The following is a 25,257-nucleotide window of genomic DNA, read 5'->3' on the forward strand; positions in this document are numbered from 1 at the left end:
GAGTGCTGGGATTAAAGGCGTGTGCCATCGATGCCTGGCTTGCTTTATATTTTGCCACACTACCACATGTGGGGAGGCACACCCCTTTAATCCCAGCACTCGGGAGGCGGATCTCTGTGAGTTCAAGGCCAGCCTAGACTACAGAGCGAGATCCAGGAAAGGCACAAAGCTACACAGAGAAACCCTGTCTCGAAAAACCACAAAAAAAAAAAAAAAAAAAAGCACGAGCTTTAAAACACATTGTCATAAATACTAATATTTTGTATGTATTATCTAACTAATTAAAATAAAGGAGACACTTCCTAGTTATTGTCATTAATCTGCAGGAAACTAATAATATGCCATTTTACACTGTTTAAGGTATAAAAAGAATGTTTTCTTGTACCTCAAATCTTGTTTCTTAGAAAGTAGAAGTGATACAGCAATATGCTCATTTATATTATAGGTCACACACATACACATTTAACACACACACACACACACACACACACACACACACACACACACACACACACACAATTTAACATGTATCAAACAGACCTGTGATTGACAAGAAAAAGCAAGTGTATTCCGTGCCATGTTCTGCCATCTCTGCATTGGGAAGGTGGGAGCAAGGTGTCACTTGTTCAGGGTCACTTGCTGCTTTGTAGCAAATTCAAGGCCAGGTATGCTACATAAGCACTTGTTTCTCTAGCAGAGGAATTGTTCAGTCCCCAGCACCAACATGGGGCTCACAGTTGTCTATAACTGTAGTTCCAGGGGAACCTCCAGCAGCACTGTGCTGTGCACCTACATTTCGAGCTGGCAAACACTCATGCAGAAAAAAATAAAAATAAGTAACTTTAAAAATGAAACATCATGTGACCTGGAGAGGTGGCTCAGGGGTTGAGAATACTTGTGTTTCTGTGTCTATGTATGCATATAATGTATAATTTTTGGTAAGTATAAAACAGTATGATTTTCTGAGGTTTTATCGAATAACCTTGGTGTTATTTGCTCTCATCCTCCCCCTTCTGCATCTGTCTTGACCTCCCTCCCTCCCCAGTTGAAGCTGCCTCCCGTTTTTCCCTTTCCCACTTCAGGCACCTCTCTCATGCCCCAATCCCCACCGGATCCCTTTGTCCTTTCCTCGTTTTTGTGGTTACTCCATGTTGTATCCTCACATCGGGAGATTTTTTTTTTCATCATGAAAGTATATTGGATTTTGTCCAAGGCTTCCCTCTCCATCTACTGAGATGCTCATGTGGTTTGTGTCTTTAAGTTCATTTATATGATTTATTATATTTATTGACTTATGTATGTTGAAACAACCCTAAATTTCCAGGATAAAAGCAGCTTATGCCACCAGGACCATATGCCCAGTATTGGTTCCACCGACAATGAGTTTGGCCCTCCCACATAAATCATTAATCAAGAAAATGCCCCGCAGACCGGCCCAGTGGCCCATCTGATGGTGGCATTTTCTCTCTTTCAGTTTCTTCTTGCTAAATGGTGTCAACTTGACAAAAGCTAACCAGTTGTCTGTCTCTCCTCTTATCTGTTACTTTCTTCAAATAGTGTTGTTGGGAAGCATCTTTTTGAAATTGTTCTCCTTTGTTTCTGATTCTGATTGGTTTTTAGTTTTTTTTTCTTTTGTTGCTGTTTTTAGAGAGGATCTTCTACAGCCCAGGCTCCCTGTGGACCTCTTCTTACTTCCTCTGCATCCCACGTAGTAGGGTTGCTGGCTTATTTCCCCTTTCCTGGCTTCCTCTTCCTTTTTCCCACTTGTCGTGTTTCTTGAATCCTTTAGCCCCTCTTTGGTGGTTTGTTTGTTTGTTTGTCTTGTCTGCCTTCACAGTCCTCGTGCTTGAGGAAGGCCTTCACATTTGCTCAGGCTCCTTCCACAGGCTCTTGTCTGGGACTGGTCTCCTGTGCACATCTGGCCATTCAGTGTGTCATTTTAAGCCTCACCGCTTTTCTTTTCCTACTACATCTCACAGTTGGTTTGGTGACGTTCCTCCTTATTTCGCAGCCATTTTCTTGGTGTGTCCGTCTGTATTCTCCTTCAGGTACCATAGGTGGATTCTTCGGAAATTTGGGGGATGTTCTCTTCTTTTCTAATACAGTTTTCCTTGTTTGGGTTATGCCTTAATTCTTATTTGATAAGGTCTTACTATGCAGCTATAGCTTGAATTCTATGTAGACCAGAGTAGCCTTGAATTTATAGAGATCTGCTTACCTCTGTCTGCTGGGTACTGAGATTAAAGGTGCACCACTATGCCCATGCCTTATTCTTCTTCTTGATGTGTGGAATTTATTAATAACAGTGACCTTTACTGTGCTAGAATTTCTGGAGCTTCTCAAAGCTATCCCAGGGACGTGTGTAATGGCCTTTTGTAGTGGGAATTCACTCTGCCCATGACCTTCGGCTATTGGCCTGATAGAGGTGGTCCTGTATCAGTGAGTCTGTTTTCCCCATAGAACCCCTTAATAAATTTATATATATATATATATATATATATATATATATATATATATATATATATATATATACACACATACAATAACAAAGACCGTTACAGCCTTTGGCCTGTGTTTTCATTGGCATTGTACCTACCATTCAAGTTCCAATGCTCTTCCCATTGGCTCTTTGAGAATGGTGAGTCAGAATTCAATGTTTTGGTCAGGTCTGAAACAAGACCAGAATTGAATGTCTGATCCACTCTTTTTTTTTTTGGTTTTTCGAGACAGGGTTTCTCTGTGTAGCTTTGCGCCTTTCCTGGAGCTCGCTCTGTAGCCCAGGCTGGCCTCGAACTCACAGAGATCCGCCTGCCTCTGCCTCCTGAGTGCTGGGATTAAAGGCATGTGCCACCACTGCCTGGCATCTACTCTTAATAACATCCCAAGGAAGGCGCCAGAAATTAGGCTATTCTCCAGTCCCTGCCTTGGTGATCTCCATGTAAGCAGGGTGTGAGCAGGTACAGCATCATGACTGTTCTGCCGTCTACTGCTTTGTGCTAGGAATGGAACCCAGGCCTCACACAGCCGAGCAAGTGTCTCTCCAACACTTGCTTTCCCTTTTCTATTTTGTGTCCTAGTCTTTGTGCAAGCAGCGACAGCTGGTGAATTCCTCACAGAGGTTTATTTTGGCACATCCTAAGGAAAAAACAGAGACCGTGTTCATTTTAGTGCTGGAATTGTTTTCCACTCCATTGCACTTTCAGCCATATCTCTATGTTAATTATTATTGATTGTTGTAAAGGTTTAAAACCTGAATAATTAATATACCACCATATACTTTGAGCTCTGTTTCAAGCCTGTGCACAAACCAGAAAAACTTCTGTAGTGGTTTGAATGCAATGGACCCATAGCATCATATGTTGGAATACCTGGTCTCCATTGGTGAATGGTTTGTGAAGGATTAAGAGGTGTGGCCTGGTTGGAGGAGGTGTGTCGCTGGGGGCAAGCTTGAGGTTTTTCCAGACTGGCATAATCTGCAGTTGGTTTCCCCTGCCTTCTGCTGGTTTCTCTTCAGCTGGGGCTGAAGAATGAGCTGTCATTATCAAGAGACTAGCACTACTGACATGGATCTATTGCTTTCCTAGGACAATTGCCATTTGATAGCTGGGACTGGGAAATCAGCTGTGATTAAAAGTAGAGCAGAATCACTGAGGTACTAGCTTCTGGGAGTATTTCCTCAGTACACTGAGCTATGGTCTAGAGGGGGTCAAGACTGAATTTCACGCTCACAGCTGCACTTGGTAATGTATGAGTCTCCACGTGGTACTGATTTTGAAAGCATGAAGAGGTAATGGAGAGCAGCTGGTTGGCAGTGTGAGAGGCCTAGAAAGGCCGTTGTTGAGAGTGCCTGCCTCCTTTGCAGTGGAGAGCCCGTGAGTGACAGGGTCATGGAAACTGGATGTATGGAAACATCAAGACCAAGACCATCCACTATGGTCAAGTCACTTCTATCCTAGAAATGCAGGCTTGGTTCAGTCTCTTTGGAGCTGTCCACCTATGAGTGGAGTAGTCATATCATTTAGATAGTTATAGTTTTAGGGTTTTGAAGAACATGCGCAGTGTTTTTCCCAGTGTCTGTGCCAAGTTACAGGGGCACCGAGCATCAACGTTGTTGTTATCCATGATCCTAACAGCTTCGCTTTGCACATTTCACGTGAGAGTAAATTCTGAGACTAGGCTGCAGACAGCTGCGGGAACCCTTGTGACTTTGCATTTTATTGTTACCATCAGAAAGTCTTTTGACAAGGTGTAGAAGATCCTGCAGAGAAAGGAAGGTAGAGGCTCTACATGTGTTCATAGGCGCGCACACACATGTCCAGTGCAGTCCTGTTCAGGCACAAAGAACAGAATCTTGTCTGTGATCATATAGATAGGATTATTATCTCAGACATGGAAAGACAAGTAGCACATGATCTCAGCCATAGACAGACTCCAGAGAATTTGATGTCACTGAAGTTGAAGGTAATACGGGTATTTCCAATGGTCTAGTGACGTGAGGAAGAGATGCTCGGCGGGAAGTATTGATCAGTGGGTGCACAATGCACTTAGGTAGGAGCAGGATGCTTAGGGTACTGTTGCACAGAATCGTGACAGTATACAGTCCTGGAGTGTGTATTTCAGAAGCCTGGAAGTCAGGCTTTTGGACATTTTAAATATAAAAGAAATTTTTTGAATAACATATTTAGAATTACTTAAAGACCATGAAAGGATATATCTAGTATTATCTAACAAAGTATATATCTAATAGTATTTAGTCATTAATATGTAAATCTTGTTTTTATAAGTTAACATAAACAGTAAGAATATTACTGCCTTCATAGATCATTTTGAACATTATATACTAAGAAAAACAGGGGAACTGAAATGTAGAAAATTTACAAATAAGAGAAAAAAATAAAAGGTTGTGTCATGTATTGATAACGCTAGACCTCTGAAGAGCACTGCAACTGGGTCATGAGTTCAAAATCTGCTTTAGGAGCACAGCAGATACACGAATACCTGAAGGAGAAAGAGAAATAAAAATATTAGAATTACATTTAGTGTATTTAAAATATTCAAAATGCTGTTTTTGCTGTTTCAAAATTTTTAAATGTGTAAAATCCTTGCAATTCCATTTTATCTGTGAATTCTTCTTTATTCTGCCCTTGGCTCCTCCACCCCATGCTCTGTGGTGCACTTTCCTAGTTTCCCCAGTGAAGTTAGTGCAAACTCCGAATCCTCAGTCCAGAGCTGCATCAGGGTCTCCATCTTCACGGCGGTTCAGTTTCCGGATAGTATATCCTAAGTGAGAACGTATGGAATGTGTGGCATATAATGTAAGCATACCGTGCTAAATGCATCTACTTGTGGATGCCTACATTTTACCTTTTATATTCCACAGAGTTATATTCATGTAACTTTACTAGCTCTTAGTCATTCTCTTTTCTTTTAAGTAGGGATAATTCAGGAGATAATATAACTTCATTTTGAAGAATCCAATTAACATTACATATCAATCCCAGAAGCATTTCTGACTCTCCTTTCACCTTTGGCAAAATTTAGAATTGCGACTGCAAGCTTGTTGACTTTGGTGTAATTGTCCTATTTAATTAATTTATGATATTCACTTATTTTTACTTCAGGAACTTCTGTCATTCACAGACGTGGCCATTAATTTCTCTGTAGAGGAGTGTGAATGCCTGGAGCCTGCTCAGTGGAATCTGTACAAGGAAGTGATGTTGGAGAACTACAGCAACCTTGTATTCCTGGGTGAGGATCACGTCCACAGTGAATTATTTCCTCATCGTCAACATATAAATAACTTCCTCCATTTGTAGAATATCTCATGGGAACTTGTGCTTTTGATTGATTAGCTTTGTTTTTTTTTTTTTGGTTTTTTTGTTTTTATATTCCTTTTTTTCTTTTGCTTTCTTGAGACAGGGTTTCTCTGTGTGGTCCCGACTCTCCTGGAAGTTGCTCTGTAGACAAGGCTGGCCTCTGCCTGCCCAGTGCTGGGATTAAAGGCATGTGCTACCACCATCACAGCTGACTGATTAGTTTCCTATGCCCATTTTTAAAGGAAAAATTAGGGGAATTGTCAATACAGCTAAGAAACATTTTCTTTTTCCTTTTGTGCTTTTAACAGATTTGTTTTCAAAGTGTGCATCCTATAGTGGCAATGTTAGAAGCTCAGTGGCGTGAGGCATGTGTGTTAAAGAAAGCGCCCCACCCTTCAACTGTAATACTCTTCTTTCTAATGAGGTTCGGGATCTGCAGGGTGTAAATTACTCCTAAGCTCCCTGTCTTTCATGGAATGTTTAAACACAGAATTTTCCACAATCATTTGCCTTCTCTTTCCTTATAAGCACAGAACTGGGGTTCACAGGTTAATTTACAGGAGAAAAGTGGTGATATTGTGTTCCCCAATATATTGTGTACCCAAATAAACTTATCTGGGGTCAGAGAACAGAACAGCCACTAGATAGACATAAAGACCAGAAAATGATGGCACACACGCCTTTAATCCTAGCATTCTGGAGGCAGAGATCCGTCTGGATCTCTGTGAGTTTAAAGCCACACTGGAAACAGCCAGGCATGGTGACTCAGACCTTTAATCCCAGGAAATGATGGCAGAAAGAAGAAAGGTATATAAGGCGTGAAAACCAGGAACTAAAGCCTGGTTACGCTTTTAGGCTTTTGAATAGCTGTTCAGCTGAGATCCATTCTGATGAGGACACAGAGGCTTCCAGTTTGAGGAAATGAGATCAGCTGAGGAATTGGTGAGGCGAGGTTAGCTATGGCTGGTTCTGTTTCTCTGATCTTTCAGTGTTCACCCCAATACCTGGCTCCGGGTTTGTTTTTATTAATAAGACTTTTTAAGATTCATGTTATAGCCAAGCATCTTGTTCCCTTTTCCAAACAGGTCTTGTTTTCTCTAAGCCATATCTGGTCACATTTCTGGAGCAAAATACAGAACCTTGGATTGTGAAGAGAAAAGCACCAGCTGCCAGCCGTCCAGGTGTGTAGGAATGAACACCGTAGAGCCCACAAGTGACAAGTCAATTGGTAAAGTGTGTATTGAGAAGTTGTGTTTTGATGGAAATCTCTTACTGTCAACGGCATTTCCTGCATGATGTTTACCATAATAATCCCTCCAGGAAGCTCTGTATGTGTTTGTAGTGATTGCCAAAGTCCTTTATTTAACTTGTTTTTTTGTATCTCTGTGTAGTGTTTATCTGTATTCATATTTGCATGTGTCCGGGTGCTTGTGCACATACAGGCTCACATGTGTTTGGGGAGGATCAAAGTTGAAGTTAAGACTCTCCCTTGATGGCTCTTCTGTCTTAATCATTGAGTCAGGGTCTCTGTCAAACTCAGAGCTAGTCTAGTCCGTTTGCTCTAGGAATTTCCCAGCCGTCACTTTCCAAGCCTGGAGTGACAAGCTGGACACCTTGCCCACCCCACATTTCCAAAGGTTCTGGGTGTCCAGTCTTCATACCTGTGTGGCAGGCATGCCAACCGCCGAGCCATCCTCCCAGTCCCAGTCCTTTCTTTTTGCCCGAGAGGGTCTAGGTTATTACAGACTTTGCTTTGCTTTCTATAAATCAGAAAAGGTCTAAACATTTCTAAAAGCCTTAGTACCACAGTAACACCACAGATAAGCATCTCTAACAGGTAAGCATCTCTAATTTCATTAGCTCATCAGCCAAACTAGTTTCATCAGAGCTGTCACGTGTGTGCATGTGTGTACACATGACACTGCTCATTTTGAGGTCAGCTGATAAAATACAAGAGTTGATTTTTTTTTTCCCTTCTACCATGTGAGTTGTGGGGATGGAGAAGAGGTGTTCAGGCTTGGGGTCAATGCTCTTTACCTTCTAAGCCATCTTGATGGTCCGATAATGTATTTTTATGAGAGTTGGGTTTATTTTTATATTTTCTTTGCCACACACTAAATGACAGAAATTTTAAATGCCATGCTTTTGTAAGTATGTAGTCATAGCTGAAAACTACACATTTAGATAAGTTTTGTCTAGTAGATCTTTGATACTCCTACAAATTGTTATGGGTCCCAACCTCATTCTCTTTTTTTCTTATTTTGCAACTCTATTTTCTGTGTTTGATTTCTTTATTCTAGACTCCTTTACATTATCTGATAATATACTTAGCTGCACCCAGGATATTTTTTTCTAGATGACACTACTAGTTACTGTATTCTTTAGGACAATGTAAGATATTAAGACACCTATGCCCTAGGTCTGTTAAGAGTGAAATTGTTATCATTTGCGTATAAAAATATTATTCCTGACTTCAAGGCCATTGTATTTTCTTTCTTCATTGGTTACTCAATAGTTGTTGTAGCCCTCTAAATGGGTGTTCCAAGAAATTGTGCAACTTATATATTTATTGACAAACATGCTCCCCTTAGCTGAACTTATGCCACTTCTAAGTAAACTAGAAAGTTTTTCATAATTTCATTTAAAGTATTTATATTATTGTTGGCAAAATAATACTCTCTTAAATATTTCATGTATATTGTGTAAAAGTGTTATGCGGCACATCTTTACAAGATTCTATAGCTTTGAAAACTGAAACTGTATGCTCAAAAAAATTGTATTTCTTCCTCCAACTAATCTATGACAATCACCATTAGCTTCTTGTTTGACATGTGTTCCAACCTGACTTTTCATGTAAGACCAAAACTGCAATCTTTATATAATGTGCTTATAGATTAAAGCTTATAGGGCTTTATATCATGCCCTTTCAGAATTTTTTATTTAGGTGTTATATCAAGTTTGGCTATTTAAAGTAAAGTTATTTTTTGTTCCACATTGTCTTCATATTGTCAGTTCAGTGGTAGATTAGGTTCTTTACACCAATATTTTCTAAATGATGCTACTGGGAATATAGGAATATAGCCTATAATTTCCCATTTATGTGATGCTTATATTGTCAAAATATAGTCAAAATTTTAATGTATTCATATTACAAATTGAGCAGTATAATTATAAAATATGGTTGTATGCTTTTACTGATATGTCAACCTCATTTCAACAGGATCAAAACCCCATAAATGTAAAGAATGTGGGAAGGCCTTTGATAGAAATTCAGTCCTTATTCAACACCAGAGAATTCATACTGGAGAGAGACCTTATACATGTGAAGAATGTGGTAAATCTTTTAACTATTCTTCCAGCCTTAAACAGCACCAAAGAATTCATACCGGAGAGAAACCCTACAAGTGTGAAGTATGTGGTAAAGCTTTTAGCTGTTCTTCATATCTGGGTAAGCATCAAAGAATCCACACTGGAGAGAAACGCTACAGATGTGAAGAGTGTGGTAAACCTTTTACTAACTGTTCAGGCCTTGTTGTTCACCGAAGAGTTCATACCGGAGAGAAACCCTACAAGTGTGAAGAGTGTGGCAAGGCCTTTAGTGTTCGCACAACACTCTCTAAACATCAGATAATTCATACTGGAGAGAAACCGTATAAATGTGATGAATGTGGAAAGACTTTTAATGTTCACTCAACACTTTCTAAACACCAGAGAATTCACACTGGAGAGAAACCTTATAAATGCGAAGAATGCGGCATGGCCTTTAATGTTCGCTGCATACTTTCTAAACACCAGAGGACCCACACTGGAGAGAAACCCTACAAATGTAAAGAGTGTGGCAAAGCCTTTAACTGTTCTTCCAGCCTTCATCAACACCAACAAATACACAGAGGAGAGAAACTCTACAAATGTGATGACTGTGACCAGGCCTTTAGCTGTTCTTCTTATCTGTATAAGCACCGGCGAATCCATAGTGGGATGAAACCCTACAAATGCAAGGAATGTGGCAAGGCCTTTTACTGTTCTGTAAACCTTATTTACCATCAGAGAATTCATACTGGAGAGAAACCATATAAGTGTGATGAGTGTGGAAAAGCCTTTAGCATTTGCTCAACTTATATGAAACACCAGCGGATACATAGTGGAGAAAAACCCTACAAATGCAAAGAATGTGAGAAAGCCTTTAATAATTGTTATAATCTAATTCAACACCAAAGAATTCATACTGGAGAGAAACCCTACAAGTGTAAAGACTGTGGCAAAGCCTTCAATTATACTTCAAGCCTTGCTCAACATCAAAGAATTCACACCGGAGAAAAACCCTACAAATGTGAAGAATGCGGTAAGGCCTTTAATTCTTCTTCAAACCTTAAACATCATTGGAGACTTCATACTGGAGAGAAGCCCTACAAATGTGAACAATGTGGCAAAGCCTTTAAAAATTGTTCAGGCTTTACTCGGCACTACAGAACTCATATCAGAGAAAATGCAGATTAGTGCAAACACTGTCAAAAAGCCTTCAATAATTGTTTATTGATCCTTCAACATTAAAGAATTCATATGAGAGAGAAATTTTAGAAATGAAAGGAATAAGGGAAGACCTCTAATAACAGTTCAACCCTTATTCAACATCCAACATTTCTTTCATACCAGAAAAATCTTGTAGTGGTGAAGAAGATGACTGTGTTGAGCAGTCTATATTTATGCAACATCAAAAATTTACATTTTAGAGAATCCCTATAAATGCAAGTAATGTGGGAAATCCTCATTAACCATGAGTGAATTATAATCAAACTTTATACATGCGTAATGACTTGGGAAGGAACAGTAAAATATATAAAACTGAGAAAAGCTACTGGTAAAAAGCAGTGTAAGCAGTGTTGCAAGACTTTAGTCATTAGGTAGACCTAAAGAGAATATAAGGGAATGATCATAGACAAACTTCATGAATTGTATGTATAGAATTTAACAAAGCATGAAATATTGCTTTTAATTTCTAGGGGAATTGTTGTTGTGATAGAAAAACGCATTACAGACTTTGGGGTCATGCAGATAACTCAAATCTTTGAGGATATGAGTATGCTATAAATCCAAATTATAACATAGGCTCAATTTTGAAAAAAATGTAAAGATCACAACTGCTAGATAATTTTATCAGAAGAACATGACTGAATCCTGAGGCTTGAGAGTCTGTTTTTTTTTTTTTTCCCAGAGATCATACAATACATTATTGGAATATGAAGTTTAGTGACTTTTGTAAATAAAAATAAGTGGTTCTTAATGCACTTTTAATGTTGTGTATAGAATTACATTCCGCTACAGACATTAAAATAAAATCTACCTTAGTGAGGTATGATGGCTAATCTTGGCCATCCACTTGACACATCTAGGAAGAGGGAACCTCAATTAAAGGATTGTCTCTGTCAGATTGGCCTGTGAACATGACTGTTACATTTTCTTGAGTACAATTGATATAGGAGGTCCCAGTCCACTGCGGACAAAACCATCCCGAGGCTATATGGGCCTGGGCTGTATAAGAAAGATGACTGAAAATGAGATGGGAGTAAGCCACTAAGTAGCATTCTTCCATGATCTTTGCTCAGGCTCCTGCCTTCAGTTCCTGCCTTGGATTTCTTCCGTGATGGACTGTTTTGTATAAAATGAAACCCTTTCTTACCCAAGTTGCTTTTTGGTCGTGGGGTGTGTCAAAGTAACAGAGAAACAAACTAGAACATAAGGGATCTAGGTAATATTTTACTTACACACTACTGAGGATTAGTGGGATCGTCTGTTCCCAATGTTCATGTGCTTCAGGTAATTTGTAGCATATTATCTTTTATGTTATATCATTATTCATCCACCTTTCAATTACTTTCATATCATGTGTTTTATAGAAATAAAGTTATACCCTTTTTGACTCTTGTATTTTATATCAAATTCTATCAAAACTTTTACTGTAGACCCTCTTCAGCATAACAGTGCGCACACTGCTAGTGGTCATTCATATCAGCTGAACTATGCAACTGTAATATGAACTTTGGCATGAAACTAAGGGAACTTGAGAATAAAGGGATTGCTCAAATATAGGATGTCTTAGTTAGGGTTTCTGTTGCTATGAAGAGACACCACGATAACAGTAATCTTAGAAAGGACAATATTTAATTGTTGTGGCTCACTAACAGTTCAGAGGTTCAGTCCATTATCATGGTACATGGTGGTGTGCAGGCAGAGGTGCTGCAGAGGTGCAGCATGGTGCTGGAGAGGGAGCTGAGACTTCTACATCTTGCAGGCAACAGGAAATGGATGGTCTCACTGGGTGTGGCTTGCGCATATATGAGACCTCAAAGCCTGCCTTCACAGTGACACACTTCCTCCAACAAGGCTACACCTCTTAACAGTGCCACTCCCTTTGGAGGCCATTTTCTTTTAAACCACCACAGAAGGTAATTTTGAAATAGTTTTCATTATCAAACAGTCAACCACATATTCTGAAACACACACATACCCCTGATCTTCACAGAACTCATTTCTCTGAAATGATTGCTTTTCAGTCTTTTGATGCTAATTCTAGCATTATTGTTAGTCTTTTACCACATAATGCATTGTTTATAAAAGAATGAAGGTTTATTTTACCAATTATGTGCTTTTAATAGTGTCTAATATTTTTTAATCATTTTCAGAAATTGCCTTTAAATTATGATACCAGAACAAATATACTAGGTTACGCATCCATTTATTATTACATCTCATTTTTTTTTAAACTTATTCCTCCTTTCCATTTTGGTAAGACACATCTTAATATTTGATGCTTATTGAGATACTGTGTTAAGGTGAACACAGGGAAAGCTTCATATAGATTATTGTTAGAAACAACAGAACAAAATAATCTTCCCTAGCAATAAAAAAACTCAGAATAGGATTCTTGCTTTTTTGAAAAAAGAAAACTGAGGAAATGGTGTGAAGAGACTTCAGAACAAACACTGAGTTTATGAGACAATGTTCCTTTTCCTAGTTGTCTTATTCTTTGGTGTTCATTTTAACCTGCAGCTGTAGGTGCTTCACAGCCATTGTCCTTTATAACCAATACTATGGCTCTCATTTTCTCATCTCCCCACTCAACTTCATCTCATCAGAAATGACTGTTTCTGATGTGTACTTCCAGTTACTCTAATATAAGGGTAGTTTTGTTTAGGTAGTCATGGCACCCTTCATTTCAAGGGTTTATTCCTAATTGACTCAAAGTAACTGCAGTTGTGCATGCTGTAGAATATGGTTTTGGTATATTTGTCAATTATATAATAAATAAAATTAGCAGATCTGGCTTTTCAAACATTTATGATTTTCATGGTAAAGATATTTAGGATCCTTCAGGCTACTGTGTTACTGAATTGCAAATTATGAGCTGTCAGTATCCTGTAGTGATATTGAGTGCTTCCCATGTGTATTAGCTATTCATATGTCTCATTTGGAGAAATAATTTCTGCGTAATGTCCAATTTTGAACTGAATTATTTTAGCAATTTTTGCTATATTGTTTGACAACACTATCATCTGAATTAACCATTGAGTGACTCATTTTGGATAAACATTCACCATTGAATTCTAGAACAGATGGAATGCACATACTCCTACACGTTGCACAGATTTTGGCTCTTTCTACCAGGTAATCGTTAGGGAAAAATTCATTAGTGAAGCCTCTCTGGAAGCCCAAAGTTATAGTTTTTCACTCTCCCCTGGTCTTCATTTCCTGTTTGCAATCTAGAATCCTACACTGCTGGTTTTTTTCTTGGTAGTATGTGAAAGAATACTGCCTTCATAGCAATCTTTATTAGGGAGTTAGGATCAAAGCATTTACATTCTGTGTTTTCAGTTTCCATTGTTTTGTTTGTGAGCGGGGTGCCACATACACCAAACTTGTTTCCGACTTGCTCTGTACCTAAGGATGACCTCAGCCCTCTGATGTCTCTGTCTCCAGTACCCAAATGCTGGGATTCCCAGCATGGAAAACCACACTTGCTTTCTTTGCAAGCACCTTTAGTTTGAATTTCAAAATACCCAGACCATGAACACTTTTCCACATATCCATTATCTGTTGGCATTTCACATTTTAAGAATTGTCTTCACAGAACATTTGCCTATTTTTTTTAAATCCATGATTTGCTTTTTGTTGTGAATTCTTTTGTAGTACTCCATCATATCCTGGATATTAAACTTCCGTCTGATATAGTTGGCCAAGAATTCTCCCTACTCTTCATCTGTTATTCTCTCTAGTGTTGTTTCCTTTGCTGTGCAGAAGCTTCTTAATTTCACGTGATCCCACTTGTCAATTCCAGTGATCATTTCTTATCTTTCTGGAATCTGGTAACCTATCCCCATAACTTAGAAATTTAAAATCTTTGATTGTTGATTTTTCTCAGCAGGGTCAGAGATGTGGATCTACTTGTATTCCCCTCTATATGGAATCTAGGCTTCCCAGCACGTTATTAAAAAGGTATTTGGGGGCTGGAGAGATGGCTCAGAGGTTAAGAGCACTCAATGGCTGTTCTTCAAGAGGTCCTAAGTTCAATTCCCAGCAACCACATGGTGGTTCACAACCATGTAGAATGAGATCTGATGCCCTCTTCTGGCATGCAGGCATGCATGTAGACAAAACACTACATACATAATAAATAAATAAATCTCTTTTATGAAGGTATCTTCTTCAGTATATGTTTTTGTTACCTTTGTCTGTAACCATTTGGTTTGTTTTAGATCACACACGTTTCTCTCTCTCTCTCTCTCTCTCTCTCTCTCTCTCTCTCTCTCTCTCGTGTGTGTGTGTGTGTGTGTGTGTGTGTGTGTGTGTGTGTGTGTGTGTTTTAATTTTGTTTGAGACAGGGTTTATCTATGTAGCATTGGCTGTTCTCTATAGACCAGGCTGGCCTCACACTCAGAGATTTTGTCCCTCTGTCGCCCAAGTGGAGGGATTAAAAGTGTACCCCTCCACTGCTCAACCCTTGATCTTATATTTTATTCCATTGGGTTACATGTCTGTTTCTGTGATATACCTTGCAGTTTTTGTTACTGTGGCTTTTACTTTTGTCTAATGTAAGTTGAGGTTGGACATTGTGTTACTTCCAACAATGTTCTATTAGAGATTGCTTTTGTTATTCAGAGACCTTTGTGCTTCCTTGTGAATCTTTAAGTTGCTGGATTTTCTATTTCTGTGGTCACTTTCTTTGGAGGTTTTCCATCACTTCTTAACCACTTTCTAAATTTCTCAAGTGATTCTTCCATTGCTCTGTTTATCTAGTTTCCTATCTTTGGTGCATTTTAGAGATGTCTAAATAACTACTAGTCATGAAACATTTTTACATTTCTTGACTTAGGGAGTCTTCCATGTTCAACTTTGTCATTTGATCTTTTAACCTTTCTGAGAATTTGGTCAGATCTTCCTTCTTCCTTTGTTGAATATTAATGACCTCATTCATGGTTTGGTATCTGGTGATTGATTCCAGATTCCTTTGATGATAAGATTCCTCTGGTCACTCATATGTTCTTGATGGGTCTTTAACATCTGTGGCCCAAACCCTGGTAGAAATGGGTTGATCTCTCCCAAATGGCCATGGCAGCCTGCCTAATCATCATCCATTTCCCCTAGGAAGAGAATGTTCTGGATCAACATCTAGTTCATTTTGTATTCTCAGGAACATAATTCTGAAGCTGCCTTGTTATTCAGTGTATAATTGCTTCTTCATCCTGAGTTGGGGGTAGTGAGAGAAGTTTGAGACAGATACCCTTGGTTTTCCGAATACTTACTGAGGAGCAATTTCAGGATCAGGGAAAATACCGGAATTGAACATCCTGGATCAAGCCTAACGTAGAGGGAAATCCTGCCAGACAGATGTCACTTGTACACTCAGGGTGCATCATCCTCCATCCTTAAAATGAATTCTCTCAGGGCAGGGCATAGCCTGAAAAATCCCTTTAAACAACATGGAATAACTCTAAGTAGGATGTAGACTGATCTCAACACTTCTAAACAGATGGCAGATGCCCTGAACAGGGCTTAACCTTGTATCCTATCAACTTTCCAGTGCTAAACTCCTATGTGATAGCACCTAGGTAGGGCAGTGTGATAGAACTAATTTCCCAAATTACAACCTTAAATCAGGCTTAGAGCTTCCATCCATCTGGTAAACTCTAGAGGGTTCCCCTCTGGACTACTCAAAAAGGAATTTCCTTTGTTCTTGCTGGATTGCCTCAATTTCCAGGTTCCCCGCTGGGAATGGCCATCCTTATTAAAAGATTTGATCTCCTGAAATGTGTCTCTGTGCATCTGTATACAGAACCTGGGAAGAATTTTTAATATTTAAAATATTCTGCAGCAAGCAAGTTTTAAATCTCAACATACAGACTCAAAGTAAGCAGTAAATCTAATAAACATTGCTGTCAAAGGTTCGACTCACATCCAAACATCTCATTTGGAGAACCCGAGATTTTAAATGCCGCAGCCTGACCCCTGCGGCTGTCCATGTGCACACATGGCTTGTTCCTACCCATCCTCTTCAGCAAACAGTCAGACACTAACCCAGGAACTTTGCCAATTACCTTCCCAGGCTTCCCGAAACTCGCTCACACGGATTTGTGGGAAATGTAGTCTCGCCCACGGCGACGTCACAAACAAGGACTCTGGGAAGGGCGCTTCCGCGTTCCTTCTGCGCCTGTGCGTTCTGCTCTCTGGCCGCCTTCTCCAAAGTTGGGCCAGTGTCGCGGGTCCTCTTGGCGCTCTGGTAGCATCTCTGACATGGAGGTGGGTCCAGGATGTAGCGGAACCAGAGGGACGCTGCGGGGTGGGCGGGTCCGAGTTGGAGGGAGGCGGGAAGAAGCTGAGTGGGAGGTGCTGTGCTGACCTAGGCTGGGCCATTGCCCCTGGATACAGGTCCGCGCTGGGGAGAGAGGCTGATGGGGATGGTGCAGGGAGCGGCCTTTCCGTTGGGATGCAGCTTCCTTAGTCTGTCCTGCCCTTCTGGGACAGGAGAGCTGGCTCAGAAGCCCAGGAGTGGAGAAAGATGATAGGTGTAGGATTGCCCCGGTAGGGTGCATCTGCTGACAGCCTGTCTGGGAGGTGTGGAAGCATGCCGTTACTAGATAACACTGTGTTGATGGCAGCTCTTCTCCTGAAGTTCTTGGCTTATTTGGAGTAAGTGGAATTTCTGGGCCCTCCTGTGCTTATAGCCTGCTAGAATTTTGTCCGAGGACTCTTGGTGTGATAGTTGTTTCTAATTGTCAACCTGACACAACCTAGTGTCACTGGAAAGAGATTGTCAGTGACCATTTGTCTAGATAAGGTTAGCCTTGGGGACTGATTGCCTTGATTACTTAATTGATGTGGGAAAACTCCGCCCCACAGTGAGCCTCACCATTCCCAGAGTTTGGGTCCTGGACTGTATAACAAGGAAGAAATCAAGCTGAGCCCTGGGAAGCGTGTGTGCATTCCTTCTTTCCCCATTCTTCTGCTGATGTGACTAGCCGCCTTGACATCTTGGCCGTGGTGGACTCTAGTCTAGAACTCTCAGCTTTTTACCCCTAGAATTTGGGGGGGGGGTATTTTATCACAGCAACTGGAAATGAGATTAAAACAGGATATTATTCCCTAACCATTATTTTAATTAAATGTTTTTTTTTGAATTCCATACATGATTACTGTATTTACATAATTTCAACTTTTCTTCTCCTCTTTCTGTTTCCTCTACTTCCTCTTAAATCCAAGACCTCTTCTTGTTATTTTAAACACACACACAAACACACACACACACACACACACACACACACACACACGTAAACACAGCCTGGCAAGTCCGTTTGGTGTTACTTGTATGTCTTTAGTTCTGATTTCTTAGGATTGTATGATCTATCAGAGATTAATCCCTGGAATAGATCCAACACCCATTTTGACACCGGACATGCATATGTGGCATGCACATACAAGCAGGCAAACACTTATACACATAAAATAAAAATAAATAAAACTTTAAAAGGATTAAAATAGTTCTTTTCCACCCTTGGGTATGCTTTCTCATTCACTCTTTTCAGCCCTCTGCTTGCTCCTGCTTTTCCTCTTTTTCTTGGGTTTCCTTCACACCATCCTGTTCACAATGACTTCAGTTACTGATGAAACCAAAATATTGCTTACATTCTGACTATGTCTTAGCATTTAAGCATAAGTGCTGATTGTCTTCTCCTAACAATGTTCGTTGATGTCCAGAGGTATTTATGATCATTCTAATTAGAGATGAGAAATACAGCTTGTTTTATTCATGGTGCAGGGGGTAACACCACCAAGATCTCCTGCCAACCACCCGAGGACTTCCCTTCATCTCCACTCAAAGTTGATTCTTTGATTTTGCCATAGAAAAAAATTTCAGGATGAGCCCATATGAAGCAGAGTTGGAGTTCATTAAAAAACAGAGTTGGGAAGTCAGGGAAGGAATAAGGCACCTCAGAAAGCATGTGGGGTGGGGGCGTGTGTGTGTGTGTGTGTGTGTGTGTGTGTGTGTGTGTGTGAACTTCTCCAAGGAGTATCTTTGCAATAGCCATATGTAGCACTTTGTTAGCTCCCAAGTTAGAACTCAAAGGGTTCCTGAGGAACCTCCTTTGAGAAAATGCCTCCATGAGATCCAGCTGTGCTTCTGGGAGCGGGGACCCTGGATGTTTTCACCTGTTGCTGCTTTGTTACCTCAGACTAGCAGTTATTGGGTCACAGTCCCATTGCGAGTTTTTGATAAGAGAAATGTTTGGGCTTCTCTCTGCTCAGTTGGATTTGTGAATGGAAAGAGCTGTGATCCATAGGTTCTTCAGACTGTCCTTTTGCCACATAGGCACCCATTTACCATTTAGTTCCCCAATCCATGACATTCACCTCACTGTGAAGACGATGGGAAAAAAAGCAAAAACCAATAAATCAAGAAGCTCTTGTGGAGCTGTAACTAGTAAATCTATAAATCACCTCTTCTGGAATCACTAATCATTTTTGTATTGAAATTTTTGATTGAAGTGACTTTTGAGGAAAAAAATGTAATGTAACTTGAATGATTTAAGCCAATATTAACAAGAGTAGTACTTACATCAATTATTGAGCTCAATTTTCTAAGCAGACTGATTCTAGTGTTTACATCTACAATGATGACCTTGACATTGGATCAGGACATCACAAAGGTTTAAATGCTATTACTGATTTGTTTTTTTAAAACAAAATTCTGTATGGTCTTGAGTTTAGGCCATAATAATCCAGGGTGGTTTCTGTTAAATTCCTGCTTGTACAAAAGGACAAGGAAATTGAGGCCAACTTAATCAAATACCTTTAATCAAATATAGAAAATTGTCTAAATCTAATATTTTATACTGAAGTTCCACTCAAGATCAAGGATTGTTAAAGTAGTGAAGCCTGGTAAAAATATCAGACTTAAAGTTAACTCCATGAAGCTCATTTTCTCTTCTCAAAAATATGTATGTAATTAATCTATGTATAGAAAACTCCGGCTGAAAAGGGCCACAGCTAAGAACTGGTTATTCTGGCATCATTTTATTCAGGGAAACCTTGATGGCTTTGGCAGTGGTCGTTTTGTTGCTGTGGGAAAGAGAGAGGAGATGGATCACATAAGCACTAGGAAATAGAAAGTGTGTAGGACTGAACATTCTTAAAGGAGACAGGCGATGATTGGAAGTGACTAACATCATCTGGTGGACTCGTGGGCCACGCTGGGGTCAGTGGTGAGAGTTTGTAGCCCCAGTATGCCCTTGCACAGCTCAGTTCCACTTCGTCCCACATGGTGTAAACTGGGCTGGGTGCTGGGAACACAGGTGTTTCAACCTGTTGCTGTTTGTCTCCTAGGACTGGCAGCACTTGGGTATAGCCCCATATTTCCACTGAGGGTTTAAGGTAAAGGAATGCTGGATTCTGTCTCATAGGTGGGATTTATGGGTATAAGGAGCTGTGGTCCATGGGGTCTTCAGCTCTTTCTCCACATGCTCACCCATTTACCATTAAGTTTTCTAAATATATCACACAGAAAATCTCATGTCTAGGAGTTCTTCCCTGCAGCATGTGTCTTTCTAGAGCTTGGGATATATTTCTACAACTTTAGTTTAACCCCCTGAGCTCCCAAATGCCTAATCATCTTGTACAATAACTTAATTATCTACCCTTTCTTGTACTACATTTTTCCAGGTCAAGAAAATTTTTTAAAGGAATGGATAAATTTCTAGACACAGATGATATGACACAGACTAGGATGAGTGATGTCACTTGGTAGAGTGTTTGCCTACCATGCATGAAGTTTTGGATTTGATTCCCAGTACTCCATAAAGTGATATTCTTCACAGAACTAGAAAAACAATCCTAACATTCATATAGAAATATAAAAGCAAATGAAAAACCAAATAGTCAAAGGAATATTTATCATGAAGAGCAATTCTGGAAGTAGTACAATACCTGATCTCAAGTTATATTACAGAATCACATTAACAGAACCAGCATGGTTCTGCACAAACACAGATATGTATGTAAACTAGTGGAATAAGAGAGAAGACCCAGAAATAAACATATTTAAACCATTTAATTTTTTTTGAGACAGTTTCACTGTGTGGCTGTCCTGGAACTCATTCTGTAGGCCATGATAGCCTCAAACTCACAAAGATCTGCTTGCCTCTGCCTCCCAAGTGCTGGGATTAAAAGGCATGCACCACCACCACCACCACCACCACCAACACCACTTAATTTTTGATATATATTATCAGAAACATATACTGGGAAAAAGACAGTGTCTTTACAGCTACTGTAAGAAAACTGGATTTCACATATAGAATAGCATAGGGAATATTCCCTTGAATGGACAGTTATAATATATAAAAATAAATGTCTTAACTATAATGAAGAGACAGCCTACAGAATGGGAAAAAAATCATTGCTAGTGACATATCAGATGGGGTACTAAGACTAAATACATAAAAAGTAATGCAGAAATTAAGCAGGCCAAAACTAAACCATTCAATCAATAAATTGTCCAATAAACAGACAGTTTTCAAAAGGACAAATGTGATGCATGATCCTACTGAGTCTTAACAATAAAAAACTGGAGTCAGATATTGAAGGTTAAAGCTGAAAGATTAGAGAAGCAGAGTAACAGCCACTAGAAACTAATTACCTCTACAAATCCATTGAATGGAGGTGGTCAAGATCCTGTCTCCACCCACTTTATATTCTTGTCTCCACCTCCCTCGTGCTGGGATTAAAGGTGTGTGCCACCACCACCTGGCCTCTATGGTTAACTAGTGGGTAGCTCTGCCCTCTGATCTCCAGGCAAGCTTTATTTGTCAGAACACAAACAAAATATCATACATTTCCCCCTTTTTGTCCAACTAAAAAGTGAAGGTTTTAACTAACATGGAAAAAACTATGTACAATAACTGTACACAAATATATACAGGCAATAATTACATTAACAATGTCTAGTCCATTAGTATTTGACAAATTCAGAGAAAATACCCATTATCTATCCTGTCTTGGTGAGTCCAAATTGTTGTATCTAATTTACTTTCTATCCTAACTTGTATTACCAACCCAATACCAACCCAAAGCTATCTTTTTATGTCTTTCAACCTTATATCTTTACACCTCTTTTGTGAGTTTCTTTTTTGAGTCTGGTAACAAGGACAGCTATAACTGTCTAGTCTTCAACTCCATTAGGGTTCTGAGAAAGATACAATATTACCTGAGTAAACAGGAAGTGTAGAGCAAACAACTTCCAAAAATAAGAAATGACAGAAACAACCTCGCTGCCTGGACAGTCAACCAGGGTTCCGCTGCAGCATTGGTTCATCCATCTTCGGCCTACAGGCCTAGAATATCTTACAGGCCTAGAATCTGTGAAGCAGGGTTATTGAAGGACTATCCCACCATGTCTTGGCAAAGTTCTGCAGTCTCTTTTTTGTCCTGTTAATCCAGTTTGGACAGCATACTGTCAGCAGTTGAGGCAAGGGCAGTTTCTTGCCCAGTGGCTAACTTTTGCCACAAGGAAAGTAAACTTTGTATGGAATTTCTTCAGTGTCCATTATCTCTGAAGTAGATTGGTGCTGCCAGGAGCAGTCATGTCTCATTGTCATAAAAAAAAAAGAACCTTATGTTATTAAAACATTTTAAATGTCATATTCTATAAATCTCTGAAGTGTTTGAAGACCACTTGCCTATCTAAAATATATCTCTGTTTGACCTTGAAAACATATGTAACATGACTACAAGTTTAATTGTAATAGGTGACTAACTACTAACCTGCATTTCTCTATTATCCTAAATAGTTTTAATAATAGACTTTCAAAGACTAGAAGTTTATATAACATTGTTAGATGAGCTATATAGATACAATACCATGAACAAGAATAGAAACACCTACACAGTATGTTCTAAAAAATTAACCTTAAATTTGTATCGATATACAAAAATTCAAGCCAATTTAAAATATTTAAAGCTAGTAGTTGCCTCTTTGGTTTAAAAGTAGTTTTAATAATTACCTTTTTATATTTATTATATTTCTGTAACATATATGTATATATTAACAAAAATAATGTCAAATTTTTATCAATACACAAAAATCCAAGCCAATGTAGAATATTTAAAACTAGTAGTTGCTTTTAAAAAGTAGATTTAATAATCTACCTTTTCATTCTATTTCTATATTACCCCCTTTTTCTCTTTAGAACAAGATACCTGAATCTAATCTTCTTTGTTCAGCTTTTTTTCCTGACCATTACCAATAACAACTTGTAACCAACCACCCTAAGCAATGACAAATATCTATAACCCAGTAAATGACCAAAAACCATACACTCCCCCTCTTGAGCATCATATTCTTAAATTTACTTCCTGCTGTTTGGGGGCAACAGCATCTTTAGGGGAGCCTGGAGAAGAACTGGGATAATTGTCAAGTCTTGGGATAGCCAGCTGTGTCATTTGATGTCTCTGTGTGATGGGAAAGTGCAGGGCTTGTCTCAAGTCCTGGCTAGAATCATAAGTCTGTGAAGCTGGTTCAATCAGCCAGCCTACCTTGAAACTGTCTTGAGCAGTTTGTAGTCCAAAGCCAATCTTTAGGTGGTGTTTGTCCGCTTAATGGTGTGATCATAATCCAGTTGGAATTGTCATTGTGGAGCTCCATCATCTTTTTGGAGACTCCAGAGATTGCTGTTAGAAAAGTTTATCATTCACTGTAGAAAACTTAAACGTCATTAATATCAAAAGAGAAAGTTTAAATTTTAAGATATTAATATACCTGAAGGAAAGTTTCAAAAGTCAAAATAAATTTCAGGGTTAAAAGATTTGTGACAGTAATAGTCCCTTGATTTTGGTTTTCTTCTATGCCATACCAGGTGGTGATGACTCTTCTGATATGAAACAGAGACTCTGAATTTTTTTTGAACAATATGTGTGGGTTTAGCAAAGGAGAGAGCCACACTCCAACTCCAAACCCAGTTTTAATTTTTTTTTTTTGGTTTTTTTATTATTATTATTATTATTATTTTACAACACCATTCAGTTCAACATAATAGCCACAGAATCCCCTGTTCTCCCCCTCTCGCCCACCCCTCCCCCCAGCCCACCCCCCATTCCCACCTCCTCCAGATCAAGGTCTCCCCCGAGGACCGGGGTTGACCTGGTAGACTCAGTCCAGGCAGGTCCATTCCCCCCTCCCAGACCGATTTTTAATTGAACTGGGACTACAAAAAGAACATTTGCATTATGTATCTGTAGAGAACAGCAGAAACAAACATTTGGGAAGATTTATGAAATTTAATCCTGTTGGAAATGTGATATACCAATATGTTGTTGGTTGTTTTTTGGCTCTTTTTTGGGGGCCCACCACTCAGCTCCCAAGCAAATCACTTGAAATCTTATTCTTAATTATTAATGCCTGGCTTTAGTTCAGCTTAGTTTCTAGCCAGGTTTTCTTAGCTTAACTTATCCAGTCTACCTTTTGCCTCTGGGCTTTTCCTGTTCTATTACTTCTGTAAATCTTACCCTGTGGCTTGCTGTGTAGCTGGGTGGCTGGCCTCTGATGTCCTCTTCCTTCTCTGGCTCCTAGATGCCCCCTCCCAGATTTCTCCCTCTATATATTCTCTCTGCCTGCCAGCCCTGCCTATCCTTTCTCCTGCCTTGTTATTGGCTGTTCAGCTTTTTATTAGACCATCAGGTGTTTTAGACAGGAACAGTAACACAGCTTCACAGAGTTAAACAAATGTGGCACAAACACCTTAAAATAATAGTCTACAACACCAATAGGCCAATTTATTCTTTTTCTTGGCACATTTTCTCTGGATGATTTGTCCTTTTTCTTCAGATGTCTCATTTGTCCAGTGGTCTTCAGATTCCTTAGCTGGATGCCTTCATTCTCCTGGAAAGAAAACAACATAACCCTGTCCCAAGGGTAACTTTGGGGAGTTTCCCTTTTGGCAAATTATATCTGATAAAATGATAAGCATTTGTGAGTCTTATAAGTTAGTTTTCTAATCCGTTCATCTATGGGTGCTGATCTTGTCTTTAAAGTCCTAATTACCCTTTTGCATTGTGAATAAGCATTTTCAAATGCCAAAAAGATTCAATTATTATTTATCTAGCTTCTGAATTTGGTATCATTCTATTTACAGTTGAAGTTAATCTTTGTAAAAAAAAAATTAAGTGAAGATTTCTTTTGGGCCCTGTATAACTTTAATAAATGACTCTCTTCTTTCTGATTTCTTTAGTTCTGTCCTAAGCAATCAAAGTTGCTGCACAGCATAGAGCCAGGGTGTGGTCATCATACAGAGACTGTCTTTGTACATCAGCCATCAGCATAATGGCCTTCTCCAAGAAGTTGGTCTTGGGAAATTTCAATACCTCATCCCTACTTTGTTGTTCAGTGGTCCTAGCCTCACCTGTCCACCAGGTCCTCCACTGTACTTAGGACCAGACTCCAATACTGCTGTAACCAAGCCTTTCCAGTCGTGTGGGACAATTATGTTACTAGTTGACCATGAATTTAACATCTGCTTCACAAAAGATAATATGCATGCCAAATGAGACTATCACTTCCCTATGTCTCCTCAAATCTAAAGTGTGCACAGGAGTCCAGTCAGCTCTTACCTAGCCTTGGGGACGCCTGTCATTTGGCAGTTGTTCCTATAAGGTGACTGGATAAATTAAGGTTGGTTGTTTGATAACCTTGGGCTGCGCCTCTCTGATTTTAAAATGTAATGGTGAGATTGTTTTTTCTTTAAATTCCCCAGTCTGTGTCTGAGTATCTCTATTATCTGTTTTAGTAAGTTCTTCTAAGGTTTGCATATTATCAGTCACCTGTTTTGCTCTCTTCAGCAGTAAATATTTCTAGAACTTTTGTCTTAGCAGTTCGGCAGCAGATGATTCACTATCCTAATTA

General features: G+C 39.3%; 2 protein-coding genes and 1 long non-coding RNA gene across 5 annotated transcripts in view; 2 read left to right on the plus strand and 1 right to left on the minus strand.

The window, feature by feature from the left end:
- LOC102903815 (uncharacterized) overlaps positions 1 to 11,733 on the plus strand; it is a 34,602-nt gene extending 22,869 nt beyond the window's left edge. The window contains exons 2-4 of one of the 2 annotated variants that reach the window (XM_006979969.4): positions 5,622 to 5,748; positions 6,902 to 6,997; positions 9,037 to 11,733. In XM_006979969.4, the coding sequence (XP_006980031.4) occupies positions 5,622 to 5,748; positions 6,902 to 6,997; positions 9,037 to 10,313 (1,500 nt within the window). In that variant the 3' untranslated portion in view covers positions 10,314 to 11,733. Of the gene's footprint in view, positions 1 to 5,621; positions 5,749 to 6,901; positions 6,998 to 9,024 lie in introns of both variants that reach the window. The other variant, XM_076552268.1, reaches the window with a different exon arrangement.
- Positions 11,008 to 16,593, minus strand: LOC143268738 (uncharacterized). Its single transcript, XR_013044857.1, has 2 exons — positions 16,264 to 16,593; positions 11,008 to 15,553 (listed from the first exon to the last, which is right to left on the minus strand). It is a non-coding gene; the product is annotated as an uncharacterized LOC143268738 (long non-coding RNA).
- LOC102904131 (uncharacterized) overlaps positions 16,455 to 25,257 on the plus strand; it is a 30,607-nt gene continuing 21,804 nt past the window's right edge. For both annotated transcript variants that reach the window (XM_042261840.2, XM_042261841.2), the window contains exon 1: positions 16,455 to 16,607. In XM_042261840.2, coding sequence (XP_042117774.1) covers positions 16,602 to 16,607 — 6 coding nt within the window. In that variant the 5' untranslated portion in view covers positions 16,455 to 16,601. The remainder of the gene's footprint in view (positions 16,608 to 25,257) is intronic.

Source organism: Peromyscus maniculatus, chromosome 15, assembly GCF_049852395.1.
Source record: "Peromyscus maniculatus bairdii isolate BWxNUB_F1_BW_parent chromosome 15, HU_Pman_BW_mat_3.1, whole genome shotgun sequence".
NCBI lineage: Eukaryota > Metazoa > Chordata > Mammalia > Rodentia > Cricetidae > Peromyscus > Peromyscus maniculatus.